Source organism: Pristiophorus japonicus, chromosome 4 (genome assembly GCF_044704955.1).
Source record: "Pristiophorus japonicus isolate sPriJap1 chromosome 4, sPriJap1.hap1, whole genome shotgun sequence".
Classification (NCBI taxonomy): Eukaryota; Metazoa; Chordata; class Chondrichthyes; family Pristiophoridae; genus Pristiophorus; species Pristiophorus japonicus.
Genome location: NC_091980.1, coordinates 218,875,649 through 218,900,633, shown reverse-complemented (window position 1 = coordinate 218,900,633; position 24,985 = coordinate 218,875,649). Strand labels below are relative to the sequence as shown.

The 24,985-nt window shown below is 41.9% G+C and overlaps 1 protein-coding gene across 8 annotated transcripts in view; it reads right to left on the bottom strand.

The window, feature by feature from the left end:
* ralgapa1 (Ral GTPase activating protein catalytic subunit alpha 1) overlaps positions 1 to 24,985 on the bottom strand; it is a 298,072-nt gene that overhangs the window by 66,223 nt on the left and 206,864 nt on the right. For 7 of the 8 annotated variants that reach the window (XM_070879113.1, XM_070879112.1, XM_070879106.1 and 4 more), the window contains 4 exons: positions 16,580 to 16,651; positions 10,848 to 10,971; positions 8,646 to 8,801; positions 541 to 699 (listed from right to left, as the gene is read on the bottom strand). In XM_070879113.1, coding sequence (XP_070735214.1) covers positions 541 to 699; positions 8,646 to 8,801; positions 10,848 to 10,971; positions 16,580 to 16,651 — 511 coding nt within the window. The remainder of the gene's footprint in view (positions 1 to 540; positions 700 to 8,645; positions 8,802 to 10,847; positions 10,972 to 16,579; positions 16,652 to 24,985) is intronic. The other variant, XM_070879109.1, reaches the window with a different exon arrangement.

Genomic DNA, 24,985 nt, shown 5'->3' with positions numbered 1-24,985 from the left:
AATGAGCGCTAGCAGGCATTTGAAGTGGCAATCAGTCCCCTAATGAGCCTCCAGGCGGCGGTTCCTAGAGCAGGCGTAAACACCCTTACCAAGATGGCCTCTTGCGCTAAATGCAGACTAAACCAGTGTTTCAGCTCAAGACCCCTTTTGGCTACCCTTGAGGATCATTAGCACCCAACGAGCTGCTGAAAATCGACCCATTGTCTCAAGTAATTTTGCCTCCAAAGGGAATATGTGAAAAATGAAATCTAAACAATACGGGTGTGTAATTTTCAAGAAGACTATAAATTTTATTTTGTCCTTTTTAAAAAAAAAAATTATTGCAGAATCAGATGTGTTATTTCTGGGATGTACCTAAAGTAAAATGCTGGACTAAAATACTGAATTGTTTAGGAGGATAATAGTAGCTAAAAAATAACTCAGGTTCCAGCTGCAGTTCTCAAACATAAATTCACTAAAATAGTGAGAAAATATTTTGGTATTATTACTAATTCAGTTCTAAATAGATATTAAATCCTCCACAGTGGAGGATTTCCTTACCTCAGGCTTCTTCATTATGTGGATACTGAACATATAATTTTTCATTGGATAAATAACAATGAGGACATCACCAAACTCTGTGGGAATGATTCCTCTTCTGTAGTCTCTTGTATGCTCTGACCAGACTATGTGTACTTCATCATTCCCGAGGTGTCTCAACTACCCAAAATAAAAGAGAAGGGAAGAGAAGAAAAGCGTAAATTACAATATTTAGTAACTCGAGTAACTACAAAAATCAATACTTTAGTCTTAGCAAATGAGCTCTATGGCTGGCCATTTCATTTCTTCCGGCGTGCACCAATACGTTCAGAGAACAAACATGCATGTGGCAATTGGATACTTGAATGGAGATGTATGGAAAATGCTTATTACTTGGATGTTCTTCCTATTGATTCTAGTAGGACTAGGGATATGTAGACAACAAGGCTTTTTTGCCTGAAACTGGAGCTAATAAAGGGCAGGTACTATGTGGGACTCAAATGGGGATTCTCAGTTATGGAAGGCAATGAAGGTAGATGTCGTGGGCCTCTGTTCCTGGAAGGGTCTCCAGCACTATGGACATTTTGAAGCTAAGCTGTGCAACTGACTAGCAGTCATAATGTTGCATCAACTGAGGTTGTTCCCATCAGACCAGCATGCAACATGAGTTAGCTGGAATGGTATACAAACCATGTCAGTCTAAACTGTACTACTGGTGGGGGTGGGGATCTGATAGCACGCATGAAACCCGGAAGTCTGGGTTTCCCCGCCGCTGTGGAGATTGACTTGGCTTCAAGTTGGATAGCAAGCACTCTAGAAGAGGCTGCAGGACCAGGTAGGTCTGAACCCCGGGCGGGGTGGAGAGAGGGGATTGGAGTTTGTAGCGGGGGGAGGGGGGTGTCTGATCGTACGACCAGAAGGAAGCATTCCTGCTCCTCCCACCCACAGGATGTGCTTCCCAAGGCTGTCCTCACCTTACTGCAGCTGCTTGGGATCCCTTGACCCGCGAACACCAGGCGGCCACAGTAAAATCTGCAAAGCAGGTTAAATCTGGGGCTTCCAGCCTTATTATCATATTTAAAGTGCCAAACCACCTCCAAGGAGCACGGTGGCTGCCCGCCCCTTGTTCCGCCAGAAATCCGCAGGTTGGGGCCGGATTCCGACATGCTTCTATTTTTTCCCTTTTAGCAGTCAACCCGCACTCACTCCCACCCGCTCAACAATGTTAAAATTTCCCAATGGTGTACAAATGATTTTATCCAGCAGAGTGATGCAAATTTTTATTTTCGTATGAAAGTGATACAAATGGTTGAATAATCTTATCCAGAATGATTTAATTTAGGCTAGAATCAAAATTTTGTACAATGATCCCTGTATATTTTTGATTCTTGAATCTAAGTTGATTCTCCCTCATTTTATTGCCTACGATATTTGTGAAGGTTTGATTCTAAACATCACAGATGTCAGAGAAAGAACAGGCGTCGTCGGGAGAAGAATTGTCGGAGCCGGGGGGGGGGGGGGGGGGGGGGGAGAAAGAGTTGTCGTCGAAGCCGGGGGGGGGGGGGGAAGAGAAGGGAGAGGAGTCGTCGGAGCCAGGAGGGGGGGGGGGGGGAGAAGAGAAGGGAGGGGAGTCGTTGGAGCCTGGGGGGGGGGAAGGGAGAGGAGTTGTCGGAGCCAGGGGGGGGGGGGGGGGGGAGGGAGAGGAGACGTCGGAGCCGGGGGGGGGGGGGGGGGGGGGGGGAAGGGAGAGGAATCGTCGGAGCCGGGGGGGGGGGGGGGGCGGGGGGAAAGAGAGGGAGAGGAGTCATCGGAGCGGGAGCGGGGGAGGAGTCGTCGGAGCCGGGAGTGGGGGGCAAGAGAGAGAAGGGAGAGGAGTTAGGGACTGAGGAGTACTAGTGGGGTGCCACAGGGATCGGTGGTGGGGCCTCAACTATTTACAATTTATATTAATGACTTGGATGAAGGGACCGAGTGTAATGTAACCAAGTTTGCTGATGATATAAAGATGGGTGGGAAAGCAAGTTGTGAGGAGGACACAAAAAATCTTCAAAGAGATATAGACAGGCTAAGTGAGTAGACAGATATTTGGCAGACGGAGTATAATGTGGGAAAGTGTGAGGTTATCCACTTTGGCAGGAAAAATAAAAAAGCAAATTATTTAAATGGAGAGAAATTACAAAAGGCTGCAGTACAGAGGGACCTGGGGGTCCTTGTGCATGAAACATAAAAAGTTACTATTGCAGGAACAGCAAGTAATCAGGGCGGCAAATGAAATGTTGGTCTTTATTGCAAAAGGGATGGAGTATAAAAGCAGAGAAGTCCTGCTGAAACTGTACAGGGTATTGGTGAGGCCACACCTAGGGTTCTGCGCACATTTTTGGGCTCCTTATTTAAGGAGATATACACTTGCATTGGAGGCAGTTCAGTGAAGGTTCACTAGGTTGATTTCTGAGATGAAGGGATTGACATGAGGAAAGGTTGAGTAGGTTGGGCCTATACTCATTGGAGTTTAGAAGAATGAGAGGTGATCTTATTGAAACATATAAGATACTGAGGGAGCTTGACAAGGTAGATGCAGAGAGGATGTTTCCCCTCGTGGGGCAATCTAGAACTTGGGGGCATAGTTTCAGAATAAAGGGTCACCCATTTAAAACGGAGATGAGGAAGAATTTGTTCTCTCAGAGCATTGTAAATCTCTGCCCGAGGGAGCTGTGGGGGCTGAGTCATTGAATATATTTAAGGTGGAGATAGACAGATTTTTGAGCGATAAGGGAGTGAAGTGTTATGGGGAGCGGGCAGGGAAGTGGAGCTTATTGAATGGCAGAGCAGGTTCGAGGGACCAAATGGCCTACTCTTGCTCCTATTCCTTATGTTCTTGGGAGTTGGTGGAAGTGGAGGAGGAGTTGTGGAGTCTACTTTTCAGCTTGTAAAACTGCCTGAAGTAAACTAAAGTACGATATTAAAATTGTACTAGAATGTTTAATTTTAAAACAGAGACCGAATTATATCTAGGTGCTCTGGTGCAATCCTCTAATCTGGTTTCACCTGCAGACCATGCAGGATCTTGACTCACTGTGTACGCTGCCGCAGAAGATCAATTAGTATTTTTTTAAATTTTAAGTCCTTCAGTAAAGCATTTTATAATTTTCACCTTGTTACTCAAATGATTAGATCACAACTTACAGTACACACACTCCACTTTCCAACTTCTGCTTGTATACCCAGCTTCCCCCACCCAGTTGGCTGTTCTACAGCATTTTTCAGGCAATAACAATGCTGTATCCAATTCTTATTTTGTTTCAACATTTTCATATCTTTCCCTTTTTATATGCATCTGAGTCCTGTTTTTTGGCTTGATTGTGCAGAAGCTTCAAATAGTACTTATGCAAAGATTTGGTTTTGAAGCATGACTTTTTCTGCATCACCCCAAAAATCATTGTACTATAAATTAGGTTATTTTGCTATTGACAAGGTATTTTCTTTCCTGACTGCAGACTATCAAACCCAATTAGATGTATTAAACTAATTATTGAGCTCAACCAGTTATGGTCCAATATTACACTTCAGCTACTGTTTATTAAGATATCCAGTGAATAGATCACCACCTCCAGAGATGTATGTTTGGGTGAAAGAGGAGACAGTCTAATTATACCCTATCGTTCATTCATAACAGAGTACAAGTTTGGAGATTCAAAGTAGGACAAAGCTTCAACTTAATAGAATGTATTAAATTCTGCAGTAAAATACCAATACAGATGGCCATTTATAATAGTACAATGCGGGGCAGGGGGGCGGGGAGGGAAATGTTCCTACAGCACATTTACAACATGTACTTGCTTTCCTACTACATTAAATTACCTTAAATGCATATTCAGGCTACTCATAAGATTAGACAATCCATCCAATTATTGCTCAATTCCTATATTATAGTAAGTTCTGGTAATGAAATTATTACCAAGATCGATCAGCAAAACCCAATTTTTTCAAATACTGCCAGAATGGCAAAACGATCAAATCACTGACAGTCAGATGTTTCAATGCCTTAAGCAGATGGTGTTGTTCAATGAATGTGATTGAATACTATAAAACCAACTGCACAAATATAATAGCAGCCACACAGAAAACTAAAATAGGATTCTACTTAATACAGGAAACTCTGACCCGTTTTTAAAAATCATAATTCTCAGGCATAAGTACATATATCAGCATGGTGTACATTAAATGAAGAAAATCACTGGCCCATGCAATACTTTCATTTAATTTTTGTTGACAGCATGATATATTTGATCAAGGAAATGCAATGGTAAAGAAAGTTCACACACTGTTTCAGGGAAAGAATAAGCGTGTAATACAGTGCCTTTTGATTGATTCAGGTAGTTATAAATACTATATGATTTGCTAGTTCATTTTCAGCATTTTGGCTTTATATGATCGCATATAATACTGAATTTCACAAAGAAAATAATTAAGCCATATACTTTTTTCCTGAAAAAGCTTCAGATTCTATTTCAAACAGCAGTACAGATGTAGTTTCAAAATCTGATTTTAAAATAGAATATTGAATGCAATTTCCAAAAGATGAATTACTGACTTCTGCAGTATTACTGGGAAGTGGTGAAATTCAAATTAAGATTAGACACTTCCTCCAAGAGAGGAAGAAATAACTATGACTCTAGCTTAAGTGCAGTGTAAATAAAGGCCTGTTAGTCGGTTGCCTGCGATGTGCGTACTTATGTGCGCTTGTATGTTATTACATTAACATATAATGTATGTATAATTGAATTAAGGAAACAAATTGTTGAACTTACATGGGGCACAAAACTTGCCTTTTGATTGAAAATAATTATGCCATGGAGTAATGTGTTGAGTGGAGGTCTCAGTCTCCAAATTAGTGCTGAAAACTACATTTTCAATCTTTATATTCTGAGGCACAGTTTGCACAGCATACAGTATTCTAAAAATGTTGATAAAAATGATTTTGCCATATTTGCTAAAGAAAAACAGTTAGCTGCTGATTTTCTATAGACAGTGCTAGTAAGGGCTTAAAAATACTGTGGAGGCCCCAACCTGAGAGGGAATCTCAGCAGCAGGTCGAGGCCATAAAAGGAGCGGCGTGCGGCGGCCCAGGAGCAGTGTGGAGGCCCCGACCTGCAAGGGAACATCAACGGCAGGTCGGGGCCATAAAAGGAGCGGTGTGCGGAGACCCAGGAGCAGTGTGGAGGCATGCCACTACAAGGTACAGCACGAGCTGGTGCAGGAGGGAGACGGCTGTGAAGAGTGACGTCACCAAGATCCAGGTCTGTGATTGGAGCGTGGGCAGGTACAGCAGGAGCGGCGAGGTCGGGGCGAAGGAGCGGCGAGAGACTGTGGAAGGACGTGACCGGGGCCCGGGGTAGCGCGAGTTCGGGGCCAGGGGCAGCACGGACCAGCCCACACTGCGATATGTGTGCGCACTAGGTCTGTGCAGCAGAGCTGGTCTCCAGTTGTCTTGGGTAATCCTTGCCTCTGGACCAAGACCTAGCTCTGTCAAGCCCATGTGGTAGCTGGTGTGCAACGGCCACCCCACGTTAAAAAAATCCACGCACAGGCATCTTCCACCCTTCAAGATGTAGTTCGGGTCCTTCATTGAAACACCTGTGAACTGTTCCTTTTTTTGGCGTGGAAGCAAATCATCCTCGTTTCGAGGGACCGCCGATGATGATGATGATGATGATGATGATGAAATACAGTAATGCATTATAACAAATCACCAATAAAATGCAGAAAATCAGTACTACTGGATTACTGCCATTATGCTCCATTTTTGATATAGGTTTAGGTGTAACATAGTAACTCTCCACCTTTAACATGGGAATAAAATCCCAAGATACGTCACAGAGGAAAAAAGTAATGGAAAAGCAAAATACTGCGGATGCTGGAAATCTGAATTAAAAACAGAAAATGCTGGAAATACTCAGCAAGTCAGGCAGCATCTGTGAAGAGAGAAACAGAATTAACGTTTCAGGTCGATGACTGTACTGATGAAAGGTCATTGACCTGAATCGTTAACTCTTGTTTCCACAGATGCTGCCTGACCCGCTGAGTATTTCCAGCATTTTCTGTTAAGAAAGTAATGCATGCTTGATCTTTGTGGGGGGGGGAGGTAACCAAAGGCTTAGTTAAACTGATGGGTTTTAAGGAGGCTTTTAAAGGTGAAGAAAAGTAGAAAGGTGGAGATTTTTAGTGAATTCTAAAGGGGTGAGGTGAGGGAGAGAATGATTGAGCACTTGGACAAATATGAACTGAAAAAGAGAGAGCCATAATGGATTGTAAAGTGTAAGTCATGTCTAACGAACCTAGATGATTTTTTTTTTTGAGGTCACCAACGTGGTAGATAAAAGAGCGCTTATGGATGTTATTTATATTGACTTCCAGAAGGGATTTGGTAAGGTTCCAACAAGAAACTGTTAGCAAAAACAGAAGCACATGGAATTAGAGGCAACCTTTTGACATGGGTAGGGACTTGGTTAGGAGGCAAGAGACAGAGAGTAGGGATAGTGGGTATGTACTCCAACTGGCAGGATGTGGCTAGTGGTGTCCCTCCCCGTGGTTTGTACTGGGGCCTTAGATTTTCACCTTTTATAAATGACTTAAATGAAGGAAGAAAGCTGTATATCAAAATTTGCTGACAACACTAAGTTAGATGGCACATTAAGTAGTGTAGATGGGAGCAGAAAGTTGCAAAGGGACATTGATAGATTAGGTGAGTGGGCAAAACATGTGGCAGATGGCATTCAACATAGGGAAGTGCAAGGTTATCCACTTTGAACGTAAGAAAGATAGATCAGAGTATTTTGTAAATGGCGAGAAGTTAGGAACTGTGGAATAGCAGAGATATGTAGGGGCCTATGTACAGAAATCACTAAAAACTAGTGGACCGGTGTAAAAAATAATTTAAAAGGTTAATAGAATGTTAGCCTTCATCTTAAGGGGGCTGGATTACAAAGGGGTAGAAAATAGGGAATCCCAGATATAACTTTTGCAGGTCTGCCTATCCACTTAAGACATCAGGACAACACAAAAAAGTGAATAGACAATTTTATTTTATGTAGTGGTCTTTCCTCATGATCAACACATTTCAACAATTGTAGTAAGATACTACACAGATGCCAACTGATAGCCATTTTGAGTACCAATAGTGGTCTGATTCCTAAAAATGACGACAGTATGGGAGATTATTAATTAACTTGATCAATTCTGACAATTTCTTAGCCAGACTGGGACAGATGATCATCCATCGCCAATGTTACTTTTTAAAATGGATCATTTGGCTTGAGCACATCCCAGGGCAAAGGTGCTTGGCCTGTTCAAATGATTCCCCAAACCACCATGGTGAGATTTAAAATATTTGTGGGGAATTGTGGTTGTGTTGTCCTACTGTTTGTGGCACAGTGTGCAGATAGAATACTGGTAATTTTAATTCCTTCTGCCGTTTTGAGCTGCAATAGAATATTGGATCACCCACTTTTCCATTGCAATCTAAATAGAACTTAATTAATGACACCTCAGAACCACTACTCTCAAATAAGATCATGTCCCGATAGAAGGAAAGTGGGAATGGTGGTACATGGACAATCAGTGTTTGGTTCCTGAATATTCTTTGAGCATTTTCTCCTCAAACCAATGCAGTATTTAATTATTTTCTATCCTCAAGATCAAGGAGCTTCCATTTTTCCGAATGGGAACTGACAGGTTGGGAGGGTGAGGGTAGGGAGGCAGAATGAATAAACTCAATGCTACCATGCTTACTTTGCAGATACAGCATATCATTACACAACGGATAACAGCTAAAATAGCTCACTTATGTGGATGAAAATTTACAGGAATCCAACAGTAGGAACAGTCAAAATAATTAATTTTAAAATAAGTTTACAAGAATTTTTAACAAATGATTTCATAATAGCAAGCAATAACTGATTGGTACATCATCCAATTTCATAACCAGAGATACCTATTTGCAAAGCTACACTGATGTAAAATAAACTTGGTACTTAATTGAAAATTTGTATAAATATATGAATTTACCGATTTAGAAAATTTAGTCTTATGGGAATAATATGTAGCTACATATTTGTTGTACACCATACCTTTTTAGTTAAAGAGTCATCCGAGTCAGAAGGCATTCTTGTAGATACATGAAACATAACTTCTACGGTAGAGGTAGAAAAATATGGAGTTGAGAGTCCAGTGCTTTTATTTCTTTGTAGTCCACCCATGAAACCACAATGATTAGTAAGGTTAACCTTAAACAGTAATAAATGAGAATACGAATAAGAAAACCATGCCTAACTATACCATGGATATGCATTATATATCTATTTTCTGAGACCAGAGAATGCTAAATGGCATAAGCATATATTACAATTGTTAGTAAATATTTGTGCACTACCTCAGACTTGTGAGATAATTAAGCTCCTAAGTGACACATATTTAATAACATGCTGACCCACTTAGGATTTTTTTTTGTATATTAGGTGGCATAACATTATGCAGCTGGAGGTAACTGGAATGAAAGGCATTTATGAAATCAATACTGGTAGCTGCTAGGAACATAGTATGATGGAGGAATTGTGCCAACAGCAAGTCAGATATTTCCCATAACCTAATGCAATTTCCAACTTCTATGCTTCATTTCAGAAAGGAGGTTTTCAGAAGAAAGTGGAAGAGATAGGCCGGCAACAATAATGTAAGCCAGTTGCTATGAAGAATGTACTGGCTCCATCCTTAGTGCCCGGCAGCAGAGGATTTCCTGGCACCAATGCAATTCAGCAATTATACCTTAAACCATCAGAAGGCCGCAGTGTCCCTGAGAAGCCAAATGTTTCTGCTCTGGTGTCACATGAATGATGTAGCTGATGTCCCAGTCAATGCTTTGGTGCAGAGACCTGTGCATGTCTGAGGAACTATTAACTTGAGTTTTTTTCTGATCAGAGTGCTTTTGCTTCTTATGGGATGATGACAGGGACTTTGAGCTCATTTGGAGTACTTCAAGAAAATCTTCTGCAATACAGACTAAAGATTGTTTTATAATGGTTTTGCTATTTGAAAGAAATTCAAGTGAAACCAATGACTATGCCTCATATTAAGTTGGATTGGAAACCAGTAAGGTCAATATAACCATCATCTTAAATGTTACATCTTTTCACATGGCAACAGCACTGGCCAATCTCCAAACATGGAAGACTGATAAGAGTTGTTGAACCTACAGGAGGTGGAGGGAGGAAAGAATGGAGGAAGAAAGGAAGGCAGAGAGAAAGGGTGGGGATATTTATGAATAACCTTTCAGCTCTTTGGACATCTCAAATTGCTTCACAGATAAGAACATAAAAATTAGGAGCAGGAATAGACTACAGCACCCCTCGAGCTTGCTCCGCCATTCAATAAGATCATGGCTGATCTTCGACCTCTACTCCACTTTCTCACCCGATCCCCATATCCCTCGATTCCTCTAGAGTCTAAAAATCTGTATCTCAATGACACAGCATCCACAGCTCTTTGGGGCAGAGAATTCCAAAGATTCACAATCCTCTGAATGAAGAAAATTCTCAACTCAGGCTGACCCCTTGTCCTGAGACTTTGATCCCTAGTTCTAGACTCTTCAGGCAGGGGAAACAATCTCTCAGCATCGATCCTGTCAATCCCACTGAGATAATCAATTACTTTTGCACTGCAGTCACTGTTGTTATGCAGGGAAACATGGCAGCCAATGTTTGCTTAGCAAGGTCCTACAAAGAGGAATTAAAATTAATAGCCATTAAACTATTTTCGGTGATCTTGATTGAGGCAGAAATGTTGGTTTGGATACTGGGAGGATTCTCTGCTCTTCTTTAAATAGTGCCAGTTGTTTTACGTCCACCTGAATAGGCTGCTGTTTAATATCTCATCTAAAAGTGAGCACCTCCAACAATGCAGCAGTCCCAGTACTACAATGAAGTGTCAGCCTATGTTTTAAATCCCGGAGTGCAGCTCGAACCCTCATCCTCAAGGCCAAGGCAAAAGTGCTACTAACCGAAAATAGTGAACCAGATAAAAAGTTTAAATAGTGATAAAAACTTGCCAACTAACTTACTCCAAGAAAATAATAAACAGAAAAATTTAGGAAAATTTAAAATACGATCCCGTTTCCCACTTATAATATAGTTACACTTGCTTGAGTACAGCAGAAAATGTACTTCCTGCTGTATATTATGGAATTTAAAAATGTTGTTTTCAATATTGAAAATGCCTATATTTTTCAATTTTATTCAGTGTTAAAAATAAATACACTTAGAAAGCACAAGATACTTTACCTCCCAACCAAGTGCTGCTACAAAATCCTCATAGGATTGGCTTCCTCCAATATTTGTTAGAATGGAGTGTTTATCTTCCTGTCCTTCAGCAACATAAAACACTGCTATTTTGTGTGTTTCTCGGCTGCATGAGACAAAACAGTAGTTAGTAATTTAACACAAAACAGAAAAAAGTATAAATGCATACTATAGTTTAATTTCAAACAATAGAATATTGGATCACCCACTTTTTGTATGATCCTCCAGATTTGCTAAATGATTCAGCCTCTTCAAATAATCAAAATAACTGTCACCATTAACAAGGGAAAACTATTGGGACATTTTGCCCTTCAAACATTTGGAGTCAGGACTCATCCTCCTGCACCTATGGCTTTGTTTGTTATTGCATTTGAATTATTTTAAGGGAGTAATGGTACAGACACCAAGTTGAATCGGGGGGGAGAGGGGGGGGAGAAAGAGAGGGGGGAAACACACACACACAAACATATGCACTGACCAGAGAGCATTGAAGCGGGCATAGGAGTTTTGTATGAAAAATTGAATTACTTTCAAAGAATGAAGAATATCATCCAAAAATTAGGTAAACTAGCAATTTTCTATACACATAATGAATTATATTCAAATAGTATAATAACTGGTAGAAAGGCGGAGATAGACAGATTTTTGAGCGATAAGGGAGTAAAGGGTTATGGGAGCGGGCAGGGAAATGGAGCTGAGTCCATGATCAGATCAGCCATGATCTTATTGAATGGCGGAGCAGGCTCAAAGGGCCAAATGGCTTACTCCTGTTTGTATTTCTTATGTTCTTAAAACTTAACACTGAAATCAGCTTGGAGTAGAAAAGTACTTGCATTTTCCAATCAAGTCAATGCTATCTCATAGAAGTACATAAAAAGTTAGCCTATGTAACTAGTTTGCAGTTAAGAGTCAAGATAAACTTTGGTTATATTTGTCGAAAAAATGATCACAGACAAGAATGAGACTATACGGTAATGGTTTTTGACCAGCCAATGAACAACAGAAAGATAAACCTTCCATTATTGTTCTAGCTATTTATTGCTCAGTAATGGGTCTACACAATATTTTATTACTGAATGAAACAATTTACATTTATACAGTGCCTTGGTGCTACACAGAAGCATTATCAAACAAAATTTGACACCTAACAGCTGTTTGGGTTTTCCTTGGTTCTACCAACTTATAAAGGGAAAGCTTTACAAACATCAGCAAACACTAGTTGCCTGGAGAGATCTTAGGCTGGGAAAGGGATCTGGAAGTAGCCAGAGGCCTGGACTTGGAGTGGCCAGAGGCCCTGGAGTGGGCCAGATCAATCAATACGAAAGATGCCTCAAACTATCCACTTCCCATATTAATGAACAATTGACCTTCATATCAAAAAGGATCTAAGACCCACATTTACCTCGACTAGTACAGGATTAGTAATGTTGTTGGTTCTTTGGATCAGGTCTGTTGAATTATCAAAAATGTGACAGGACACCATGGAAAGACAGACAGAGAGAAACCTCTTATACCAAGAGATTGATGTATAATTGTCCCAGGTCTCAAAGCAAAATCCAAGCAATCTGTTTTCTGAAATTTCTGGGTGACTCAATCTCTTGAATACTCGTTAAATGCATCAAGATAAATAATTTATTTGCATGCCTGGATCCTTCCTTTTCTCAAAATATCTGAATGACATCCTGCACTCCTGCGAGATGCTGAGCAAAAAGGCAAAGGGGGTTCCGATGTCACCAATGACCAACCATAAGGGATCTTGATATTGAGCGCTGCAATAACATATAGGATTACATAGGATATACGGCACAGACACAGGCCATTCGGCCAAATTAATCCATGCCGGTGTTTATTCTCAACTCAAGCCTCCTCCCGTCTTTCCTCACCTAACAGTATAACCTTTTATTCCCTTCTCCCTCATATGCTTATCTAGCCTCTCCTTAAATGCATCTATACTATTTGCCTCAACTACTCCCTGAGATAGCAAGTTCCACATTCTCACCACTCTCTGGGTAAAGAAGTTTCTTCTAAATTCCCTATTTGATTTTTTTGGTGACGATCTTATATTGATGTTATGCTCTCTCCCCCCCCCCCCCCCCAAAGCGGAAACACTTTCTCACTATCCACTCTATCAAAACCTTTCATAATTTTAAACACCTCAATTCGGTCATCCCTCAACCTTCTTTTTTCAAGCAAAAAGAGACCCAGCCTGTTCATCCATTCCTGATGGGTATACCCTCACATTTCTGATATCATCCTTGAAAATCTTCTCTGCACCCTCTCCAGTGCCTCTTTTATAATATGACGACCAGAATTGTACAGAGTACTCCAAGTGTGGTCTAACAAAGGTTTGATACAGGTTTAGCATAACTTCACTACTTTTCAATTCTCTCCCTCTAGAAATAAACCCGTATGCCTTGTTAATCTGTGTCGGTACTTAGTGATTTGTGTATTTGCACTCCGAGATCCCTTTGCTCCTCTACCCTACCAAGACTCGCACCCTCCAAGTAATAAGTGAACTCCCTATTCTTCCTACCAAAAAGGTAATAACTCACATTTATCTGTGTTGAATTTAATTTGTCAATTATATGCCCATTCTGCAAATTTATTAATGTCCTCCTATAATTTGTTGTCATCCTCCTTAGTATTAACTACCACCCCCGACCTCCCCAATTTGGTGTCATCCACAATTTAGAAATTGTATTTTTGATTCCAAAGTCGAAATCGTTAATATAAATTGTGAACAACAGTGGTCCCAGCACTGATTCTTGTGGAACAACACTACCGACCTTCTGCCACTGTGAATAGCTACCCTTTACCCCTACTCTTTGCTTTCTGTCTTGAAGCCAGCTAGCTATCCATTCTGCTACTTGTCCCCTGGCTCCACATTCTCTGACCTTATTCATTAGTATATTATGTGATACCTTATCGAAAGCCTTTTGAAAATCTAGATAAATTACATCTATGCATTACACTTGTCTATTCTCTGTTACCTTTTCGAAAAATTCAATGGAGGTTGGTCAAACAGGACTTTCCCTTTTGAAAACTATGCTGACTATTGATTATTATATTTTTGGCTTTGAGAGATTCTTCTATTTTCTCCTTTAGTAGGATTCCATTATTTTTCCTACCACCAATGTTAAACTGACTGGTCTATAGTTCCCTGGACATGTTCTATCTCCCTTCTTAAATATAGGTATTATGTTAGCTATCCACCAGTCCTCTGGTACTACACCTTTTCCTAATGACTTAGAATCGACGTATTTACCGAGGCGTATGAAAGCATGGGCCTTACGCTAAATATTAGTAAGACAAAGGTCCTCCGCCAGCCTATCCTCGCCGCACAGCACTGCCCCCAAACATCAAGATCAACGGCGTGGCCCTGGACAAGGTGGACCACTTCCCCTATCTCGGGAGCCTCCCATCAACAAGAGCAGGCATTGATGATGAGATCCAACACCGCCTCCAGTGCGCCAGTGCAGCCTTCGGCCGCCTGAGGAAAAGAGTGTTTGAAGATCAGACCCTCAAAACGGTCACCAAGCTCATGGTCTACTCAGCCGTAATAATACCCGTCCTCCTGTATGGCTCAGTAGACACCTCAAGTTGCTGGAGAAATACCACTAGCGATGTCTCCGCAAGATCCTGCAAATCCCCTGGGAGGACAGATGCACAAACATTAGCATCCTCGTCCAGGCCAACATCCCCAGCATTGAAGCACTGACCACATTTGATCAGCTCCGCTGGGCAGGCCACATAGTCTGCTTGCCAGACACGAGACTCCTAAAGCAAGCACTCTATTCGGAACTCGTCCACGGCAAACGAGTCAAAGGTGGGCAGAGGAAATGTTACAAGGACACCCTCAAAGCCTTCCTGATAAAGTGCGACATCCCCACTGACATCTGGGAGTCCCTGGCCATAGACCGCCCTAAGCGGAGGAAGTGCATTCGGGAGGGCGCTGAGCTCCTCGAGTATCGTTGCCGAGAGCATGTGGAAATCAAGCGCAGGCAGCGGAAGGAGCGTGTGGCAAACCAGGCTCCCTGCCCACCCTTTCCCTCTACGACTATCTGTCCGACCTGTGACAGAGACTGTGGTTCTTGTATTGGACTGTACAGCCACCTAAGAACTCATGCTAAGAGTGGAAGAAAGTCTTCCTCGATTGTGAGGGATTGCCTATGATGATGATGATGATGATGATGGTACTACATCTTTTTTTAATGACTTATTAAATATGTGTAGTAATGCCTCTGCTATCTCTTCCCTAGATTCTTTTAAAATGTGCAGATATAATCCATCCGGTCCAGGGTTTTTTTTTCCTCTTTGAGTTTGATTAGTTTATTTAATATATTTCTTCTTTTATTTTAAATGCAGTTATTTCATTACTAATCTCAAGATCCACATCATGTCCACCTGTTCTATCTCCCTGGTAAATACTGAGGCGAAGTAATTTTTTTATATTTCTGCCATCTCTCTATCACTGCCTGTGGTATTATCCTGTCCACTCCTTAGTGGCCCTATTCTGATCCCGACCTTTATTAAAAAAAAATTGATGTGCCTGTAAAATGTTTTACTATTTTGTTTTATGCTCCTTGATAATTTAATTTCATAGTTCCTCATTGCCTACCTAATTTTTTTTTGACTTCTTTCCGAATCTCTTTGTATTTTCCGTTATCATGCCCTTCCCTGCTGTGTATGTACTCAATTTATGCCTCTTTACTTACCCTCAATTTTTCCCTTATGGCTTCATTCATCCATGGTGTCTTATTAGTGTTTAGCTTGTTCTTGCTTTTTAACAGAATATATTTTTCCTACATTCTACTGAACACTGTTTTAAAGATTTCCCATTGCTGTTCTACATCATTGTTTGCCAATATTGTTCTCCAAATAAGTATGTAAAGATTTATATATGCTTTACTATGATGGCGTTGCCTATTCAGGCTCTCACTCATTTTTTGCAAAATAGCTCACTTGAGAAGTGGACAAGCCAATTGCTCTCCTGATGGCTCAGCTGGTTGGCACTTAGCAGCTGAGTCACACAGATCTGTGCTAAATTAGCTAATTCAATCCTGGGTGATGGCAGGGATGGTAATTGGCCTAAGTATCCCTGGTTTAGGGAGAGGAAACCAGTTAGGGTTCCTCTCCTGATTGTTTGCCTGTGACTCCTGTTGGAAGTAGAGACAAGATTGGACGGTTTTGATAGTCCCAGTGGTTGAATCATTTGCTAACACTCACTGTCTTAGGCTTACTCAAGAATAGCCATAAGGGAAGACACTGAAGGGCAGCTGCTGTCCTTGAAGCATGTCTCAACAAGGAGTCAACATCATCTATTAGAAAAAATGGATATACTTCATTGATTCAAAACTGAAGTTGTTTAATTTGTTAATTGACAAAACCTCTGAAATACACCATCATGTAAAATAAGTAAACACCACCAGGGATTAGTTAAATTTTTCCTCAGGTTTCAGTTTTAGAATATTACTTAAAATGATGATTTTTCAGTCCACCTGCACTGAATCTAGACTATTTTGGTATATAGTAAATGGGACTAATCAAACATGTCTATTCAGAATATAAAAGATACACTGAGAAAAGACCTGCTGTGGGTCTTCTGCATTATCTACATCCATAGATTGAAATCAAAGCTTCAAATGTTATGCTATAAATTAGTGAAACATACGAGACTAAAACCCAAGGATATCAATCATTGATGAAACATTTACCATTGCCTTGAATCTAGGTTTTTTAGCTCTCGTAACAGCTTTTCATTTTTCTTCAGAAGATGGAAACTGGTCCTACAACAAAACAGAAAGTTGAAAATTAGAATGGACACTGGCTTTTTTGTTGTTGCATATATAATAGACTAGTGCTGTAACTCAATCAAGGTGTTTTGATGACAAGTACTGCAATGAAACATCACCAGATGAAATTTATAGCAATTCACTCAATTCCACATATCAGTTACATTGCTGCTCTCCTAGATAAGCTGTTTTAGTGCAACTGTAACACTGGCATCTGACCGTTCTAAGATTGTCCAGCTATATCTTATCCACAAAAAGCAGGATTAATCTAAACCGGTTAATTACTGTCCCATCAATCTCCTAATCATCAATAAAGCAACATTTGTGCACCAACAGTTTGCTCACCAACACTCAGTTCAATCTTTGCTAGAATCACTCAGCTCCTAACCCCACCATAGCTTTGATCTTGACATAGGCACAAGAGTTAAATGTCAGAGGAGAAGTGAGTAGTTGCCCTCAATGTCAAGGCAACATTTGACGGAGTTGCAGCACCAAGGAGCCCTAGCACAACTGAAGTCAATGGGGGGTCAAAAGAAAAACTCTCCAGTGGATGGAGCCATACCTTACACAAAGAAAGATGGGTGTGTTTGTTGGAGGCCAATATTCACAGTTCCAGGACATCACTTCCTTAGCGAGTAAGATTAGTGAACCCAAGCAAGTATAGTGAACCACAGCTGGATCTGAACTTAGGTTTCAGAGTACAAGCATATGGTCATCCTTTCCAAAATTTTACATTTGAAAATACAGATCATTTTCTATTTAGCACCCGATTCTGCTGGTAGAAATTACACATACACATCCATGCACCCGTAACTTTTCCTTCATACACGTGAACAGAAAATGTTTTCACATTGCTGAGGAAAGTAGAACTTCATTTTCTCCCCACCTATCTTAATAGGTCGTGACTTTGTTCCACTTAAAAATATGAACATATGAACAATAACGGATAGGTAAAGCCCATCTGTTCCACTGAGCCTGTCCGACACAATTGCAATACCTTGTGTATCACAACATATACACTCCACCCCACCCGAACCCACGATAAAACACGAAGGCAGAATATTATCTGAATGGCGGCAAATTAGGAAAAGGGGAGGTGCAACGAGACCTGGGTGTCATGGTACATCAGTCATTGAAAGTTGGCATGAAGGTACAGCAGGCAGTGAAGGCGGCAAATGGTATATTGGCCTTCATAGCTAGGGGATTTGAGTATAGGAGCAGGGAGGTCTTACTGCAGTTGTACAGAGCCTTGGTGAGGCCTCACCCGGAATATTGTGTTCAGTTTTGGTCTGCTAATATAGAAACATAGAAAATAGGTGCAGGAGCAGGAGATTCGGCCCTCCGAGCCTGCACCACCATTCAATAAGATCATGGCTGAACATTCCCTTAGTACCCCTTTCCTGCTTTCTCTCCATACCCCTTGATCCCTTTAGCTGTACGGGCCATATCTAACTCCCTCTTGAATATATCCAATGAACTGCATCAACAACTCTCTGCGGCAGGGAATTCCACAGGTTAACAACTCTCCGAGTGAAGAAGTTTCTTCTCATCTCGGTCCTAAATGGCTTACCACTTATCCTTAGACTGTGACCCCTGGTTCTGGACTTCCCTAACATCGGGAATATTCTTCCTGCATCTAACCTGTCCAGTCCCGTCAGAATTTTATATGTTTCTATGAGATCTCCTCTCATCCTTCTAAACTCCAGTGAATATAAGCCTAGTCGATCCAGTCTTTCTTCATAGGTCAATCCAGCCATCCCGGGAATCAGTCTGGTGAACCTTCGCTGCACTCCCTCAATAGCAAAAACGTCCTTCCTCAGATTAGGAGACCAAAACTGTACACAATATTCCAGGTGAGGCCTCACCAAGGCCCTGTACAACTGCAGTAAGACCTCCCTGCTCCTATACTCAAATCCCCTAGCTATGAAGACCAACATACCATTTGCCTTCTTCACTGCCTGCTGTACCTGCATGCCAACTTTCAATGACTGATGAACCATGACACCCAGGTCTCGTTGCACCTCCCCTTTTCCTAATCTGTCACCATTCAGATAATATTCTGCCTTCATGTTTTTGCCCCCAAAGTGGATAACCTCACATTTATCCACATTATACTGCATCTGCAATGTATTTGCCCACTCACCTAACCTGTCCAAGACACCCTGCAGCCTCTTAGGAAGGACGTTCTTGCTATTGAGGGAGTGCAGCGAAGGTTCACCAGACTGATTCCCGGGATGGCGGGACTGACATATGAGGAGAGACTGGATCGAGTGGGCCTGTATTCACTGGAGTTTAGAAGGATGAGAGGGGATCTCATAGAAACATGTAAAATTCTGACGGGACTGGACAGGTTAGATGCAGGAAGAATGTTCCCGATGTTGGGGAAGTCCAGAACCAGAGGACACAGTCTAAGGATAAGGTGTAAGCCATTTAGGACTGAGATAAGGAGAAACTTCTTCATTCAGAGAGTTGTTAACCTGTGGAATTCTCTACCACAGAGAGTTGTTGATGCCAGTTCATTGGATATATTCAAGAGGGAGTTAGATATGGCCCTTATGGCTAAAAGGATCAAGGGGTATGGAGAGAAAGCAGGAAAGGGGTATTGAGGTGAATGATCAGCCATGATCTTATTGAATGGTGGTGCAGGCTCGAAGGGCCGAATGGCCTATTCCTGCACCTATTTTCTATGTTTCTAACTCATGTGACCTACTGGGAGAGGCAAAAAAGATTAAAAAACCCTGGCCAATTTGGGAAAAAATATCTGGGAAATTCCTCTCCGGCCCATCTCGGCGATCAAAACTAGTCCAGGAGATCTGGCCTTGAATTCCCTGCAGTACCTGCCTTTTGTAAGAGGTGATATCCGCCGCAGGCAGAAACAAATTCAGCTTTTGCTTGAAAGAATTCAGCGAAGCTGCATCCACCACATGAAACGGCAGCTTGTTCCAGAGGTCTGTTATTCTCTGGGAAAAGAACCACTTCATGATGTCTAACCTAGATCTAGCCCTATACAACTTAAATTTGTGACCCCTGGACCTGCCTAACCTATTTAATTGAAATAAACTGTCAGCTGGAACACCGTCTATTCCTTTCATTATCTTATAAACCTCAATAAGCAGATACAAGTACTTCACACTACACAAATATTTACCATTTCTAAAAGTGGATTTACCACAACAACTTGCTTCAATTTCGGCCCCTTAGTGTTTTTAACATATGGAAGTACCTTCGGATGTTTACCTAAAAGTGTAATCAGACAAAAATTGACACTGAACCAAAGAAGGAGATATTAGGATGGGTGACTAAAAGCTTGATCAAAGAGGTAGGTTTTAAGAAGGGTCCTAAAGGAAGAGAGGTGGAGGCTTAGGGAGCCAATACCAGGGCTTAGGGCTGAGACAGCGGAAGGCATGGCTGTTAATTCTGGGGCGAATGAAATAGGGGATGCACAAGTGACCAGAGATGGAGGACTGCAGAGTTTCGGAGGGTTGTAGGGCTGGAGAAGGTTACAGACAAAGGGAAGGGCGAGGCCATGGAGTGATTTGAACACAAGGATGAGAATTTTAAAATCAAGGCATTGGTGGACTGGGAGCCAACGTAGGTTAGTGAGCAGAGGGGTAATGGGTGAGTGGGACTTAGTGCGGGTTAGAATACAGGCGTCAGAGTTTTGGATCAGCTCAAGTTTATGGGGGAGTGGAAGATTAAAGCCTGGCCAGGAAAGCATTGGAAGATTGAAGCCTGGCAAGGAGAGCATTGGAACAGTCAAGCCTAGAGGTAACAAACGCATGGATGAGGGCTTTAGCCGCAGATGAGCTGAGGCATGGGTGGATTCGGGCAATGTTACGGAAGTAGGTGTTCTTGGTGAAGGTGTGGATATGTGGTCGGAAGCTGTGGACCTCAGACTGACTTCTTGTTGCAATACACCCAAAGTATAGCTCCCAATTTCTTTGACGCTATCTCACAGTAGGTATTTCAGATTATTATATGTCGGTGGTCCGACATTCACAGGATTTAAAACAGCATTTCTCACAAAAATACAGCTGCCAAACAAACAGTCCTCCAGGATGCTTATAATTTAATGGAATGGCTTGACTAATACAGGAGAAATCTGCTTCAACCTTTCTGACCAACCTGTGAATTCAGGAAATTAATACTTGCCCAGACAGCCATCAGGGATGCTGCTAGACAGACCATCATCATAGGCAGTCCCTCAGAATCGAGGAAGACTTGCTTCCACTCTTAAAATGAGTTCTTAGGTGGCTGAACAGTCCAATACGAGAACCACAGTCTCTGTCACAGGTGGGACAGATAGTCGTTGAGGGAAGGGGTGGGTGGGCCTGGTTTGCCGCACGCTCTTTCTGCTTCCTGCGTTTGATTTCTGCATGCTGTCAGTGATGAGACTCGAGGAGCTCAGCACCCTCCCGGATGCACTTTCTCCACTTAGGGCGATCTTTGGCCAGGGACTCCCAGGTGTCAGTGGGAATGTTGCACTTTTTCAGGGAGGCTTTGAAGGTGTCCATGTAACGTTTCCGCTGCCCACTTTCGGCTCGCTTGCCGTGAAGGAGCTTCGAGTAGAGCGCTTGCTTTGGGAGTCTCGTGTCTGGCATGCGATGTGGCCTGCCCAGTGGAGCTGATCAAGTGTGGTCAGTGCTTCAGCTGGGGATGTTGGCCTGGTCGAAGATGCTAATGTTGGTGTGTCTGTCCTCCCAGGGGATTTGTAGGATCTTGTGGAAACATCGTTGGTGGTATTTCTCCAGTGACTTGAGGTGTCTACTGTACATGGTCCATGTCTCTGAGCCGTACAGGAGAACGGGTATTACTACAGTCCTGTAGACCAGGAGCTTGGTGACAGTTTTGAGGGCCTGGTCTTCAAACATTCTTGACTTATGACTCTGCACTTAACATATTAAACCATCTTCCACAAAAGGGGTACCAATGTTCTAAGCTCTGCTGGTGCCCATCAAGTAAGGAAGTCTTTGAAGATTCTTGCTTTTCATTGCCATTCTTGACTATTTGCAAACTTTGCTGGTGCTTGTTAAAATGCTAGTAGCAATTTCTGAACCTGTCTACCAAAATAAATCCTTCACGTCAGCATGGCTGCAATAGCTGTAGAGAGAACTGGCACGGAAATAAGAGACACTGCTACACCCAAAAACCATGTAGATCGCATGGGTTAGAAACACAGAAAATAGGTGCAGGAATAGGCTCATTTCTGAGTGAAAGGCTGCTGTCGTGTGCAACCTGCTTTTGGGCTTCAGAGGGGTGGTGAATGAATGCGAGGGGTGGGGGCATGTTTCTAGTTTAATGACTGTTTGTAATTACTTGACTTTAGTGCACAAATCCTATCAATTAGGATTGGTGCAGGCCATTCAAACCTTGTTAGATCCTTACAAGTCAATCAATCAACTGAGTGCATCCATATATGTTTGAAGTCACTATTGTAAAGATGCAGGATAAACATTCTGTTAAAAGACTCCCCCCTGCTGGGAAAGAATTTGGAGGATGATTGCTAACTCTTAGGCTAGAGTATTATACAGATGTTCTGCTGATTCTTGGAGGATCCATTTTGGGAACAGATCCAGGTAGCTTATGTATGTCAGCATATACCCGAGTGACTATAGCACAGAGAGAATTGGGTAAGTTGCTTGTTGCTGCCTATGCAAAATCTGGAGCAACCGCTATACTCTGGGGTTTTAAGTGTTTCATTCAAATTTTTGGCTTCAGTCCCATTTGTTTGTACTCTGCTTTTACTTGCTTGATGGTTTTCTTAAAAATTTTGGGGGAAGTTTTTAACGAAAATACCTGGTGGTCACGGCGGCACCTTTGATTGCAGTCGGAGGCCTTCATTCGACGTGCAGCGCACGGGGAGATGATTTCCCCGTACGTACAGAAATGCTAGAGTCACATGAGCCTGGTCCACCAATCACTATGTAGTATTCTCACTGATAATACAGGTTGGACCTCTCTGATTCTGGTGGTCGGGGGCGCATGCGCAAAACACGGCCGACCTCCATCCTGACTTTGGGGCCCGCTGGGGACCTCCTACACTTCGCGGCCGGTGCGAGACACCGACCTCCTCCCCCCCTCGGCGTGACCTCTCTTTATCGGGCAAAATTCCTTATTCGGCACAGATCAGGTCCCGAGGGTGCCGGATAAGGGAGGTTCAACCTGTAATGGGAACCCCGTTTTTACGAGTTCCCATTACTATCAACGAGAATAACCCCGTAAAACAAGAAACATAATAAATAAAAAAAACACCTCATATTTAAAATTAATTGAAATTAAATGTAATTAAATGGTTTAGAAAAAAAAATATTTTTTGAATAAAAAAAAAATGTGTTTTAATAGGATTAAAAATAAACTTACCTTAATGAACAGGGTTTTTAAAACATATAAAGTGATCAAATTTAACTTTTATATGTTTTAAAACTCTTACGCTCGTAAAAGTAAGCTATGTGCCTGCTTTTACCAGGCGTAAAAGTTTGAAAGACATTCGCTGGGCATGAGTTAGGCAAATAGCCCGCGCGAATATCCTTCTTCCGTGGATGCGGAGGATCTGTCAAGCAAAAGCTGTTTTTTGGCGCATGCCCCGAAAACCGGCTTTTGCGAGGCCTCGCCGGGTCCGTGCGCACTTCGTACAGACCCAATGAGGCCGGAATTTTCGGCCGCATGTGACAGTTATTGCCGATATCAATTTGAACTTAATTTTCTTTATATACATGTCCTAATAAGGACATCACTGCTTTAGTAGTCATTCTAAAGCTTCATTGGTCAGTGCTGAAAAGAAAATGTAGCCTGAGCAGTTTGGAAAATAATAAACTTTACAAATAAAAATGGACTCTCTCATTTTACTCTTGTGGGTAGAGTGAAAGCCGGTTCCAATACGTTAACAAGGTGACATGACATGAGGAGCACAAAATGCAATCCTTTTTTTGCCTGGGGAAAAGTGAATTAGTCCAATAACACAGGTCCTAGGGCTTTGTACAACAGGAGCCGGAGAACATAAGGGAGAACTTGAGGAAAAGTTCATAGAGTGCATAAGGGATGGGTTCGTTGAGCAGTATGTAATGGAACCAACCAGGGGGCAGGCTATCTTAGATCTGGCCTGTGTAATGAGACAGGATTAATAAACCATCTCTTAGTAAAGGATCCCCTTGGAATGAGTGATCATAGTATGATTGAATTTCAAATTCAGATGGAGGGTGAGAAAGTTGGATCTCTAACCAGTGTACCAAGCTTAAATAAAGGAGACTATGAAGGTATGAGGGCAGAGTTGGCTAAAGTGGACTGGGAAAACAGATTGAAGTGTAGGACGGTTGATGAACGGTGGTGTACATTTAAAGAGATATTTCACAACTCTCAAGAAAGATATATTCCAGTGAGGAGGAAAGGGTGCAAGAGAAAAGAAAGCCATCCGTGGCTAACTAAAGAAATAAAGGACGGTATCCAATTAAAAACAAGGGCATACAAAGTGGCCAAAATTAGTGGGAGGACAGAAGATTGGGAAGCTTTTAAAAGCCAGCAAAGAATGACTAAAAAAATGATTAAGGGAAGATAGACTATGAAAGTAAACTAGCACACAATATAAAAACAGATAGCAAGAGTTTCTATAGGTATATAAAAAGGAAAAGAGTGACTAAAGTAAATGTTGGTCCCTTAGAGGACGAGACTGGGGAATTAGTAATGGGGAACATGAAGATGGCAGAAACTCTAAACAAGTATTTTGTATCAGTCTTTACGGTAGAGGACACTAACAATATTCCAACAGTAGATAGTCAAGGAGCTATAGGGGGAGAGGAACTTAACACAATCACAATCACTAAGGAGGCGGTGCTCAGTAAGATAATGGGACTAAAGGCAGATAAATCCCCTGGACCTGATGGCTTCATCCTAGAGTCTTAAAAGAAGTAGCGGCAGGGATTGTGGATGCATTGGTTGTAATTTACCAAAATTCCCTGGATTCTGGGGAGGTCCCATCAGATTGGAAAACTGCAAATGTAACGCCCCTCTTCAAAAAAGGAGGCAGACAAAAAGCAGAAAACTATAGACCAGTTAGCCTAACATCTGTGGTTGGGAAAATGTTGGCCCATTATTAAAGAAGCAGTAACAGGACATTTGGAAAAGCAAAATTTGGTCAGGTAAAGTCAGCATGGATTTATGAAGGGAAGTCATGTTTGACAAATTTGCTGGAATTCTTTGAGGATGTAACGAACAGGGTGGATAAAGGGGAACCAGTGGATGTGGTGTATTTGGACTTCCAGAATGCATTTGGCAAGGTGCCACACAAAAGGTTACTGCACAAGATAAAAGTTCACGGGGTTGGAGGTAATATAG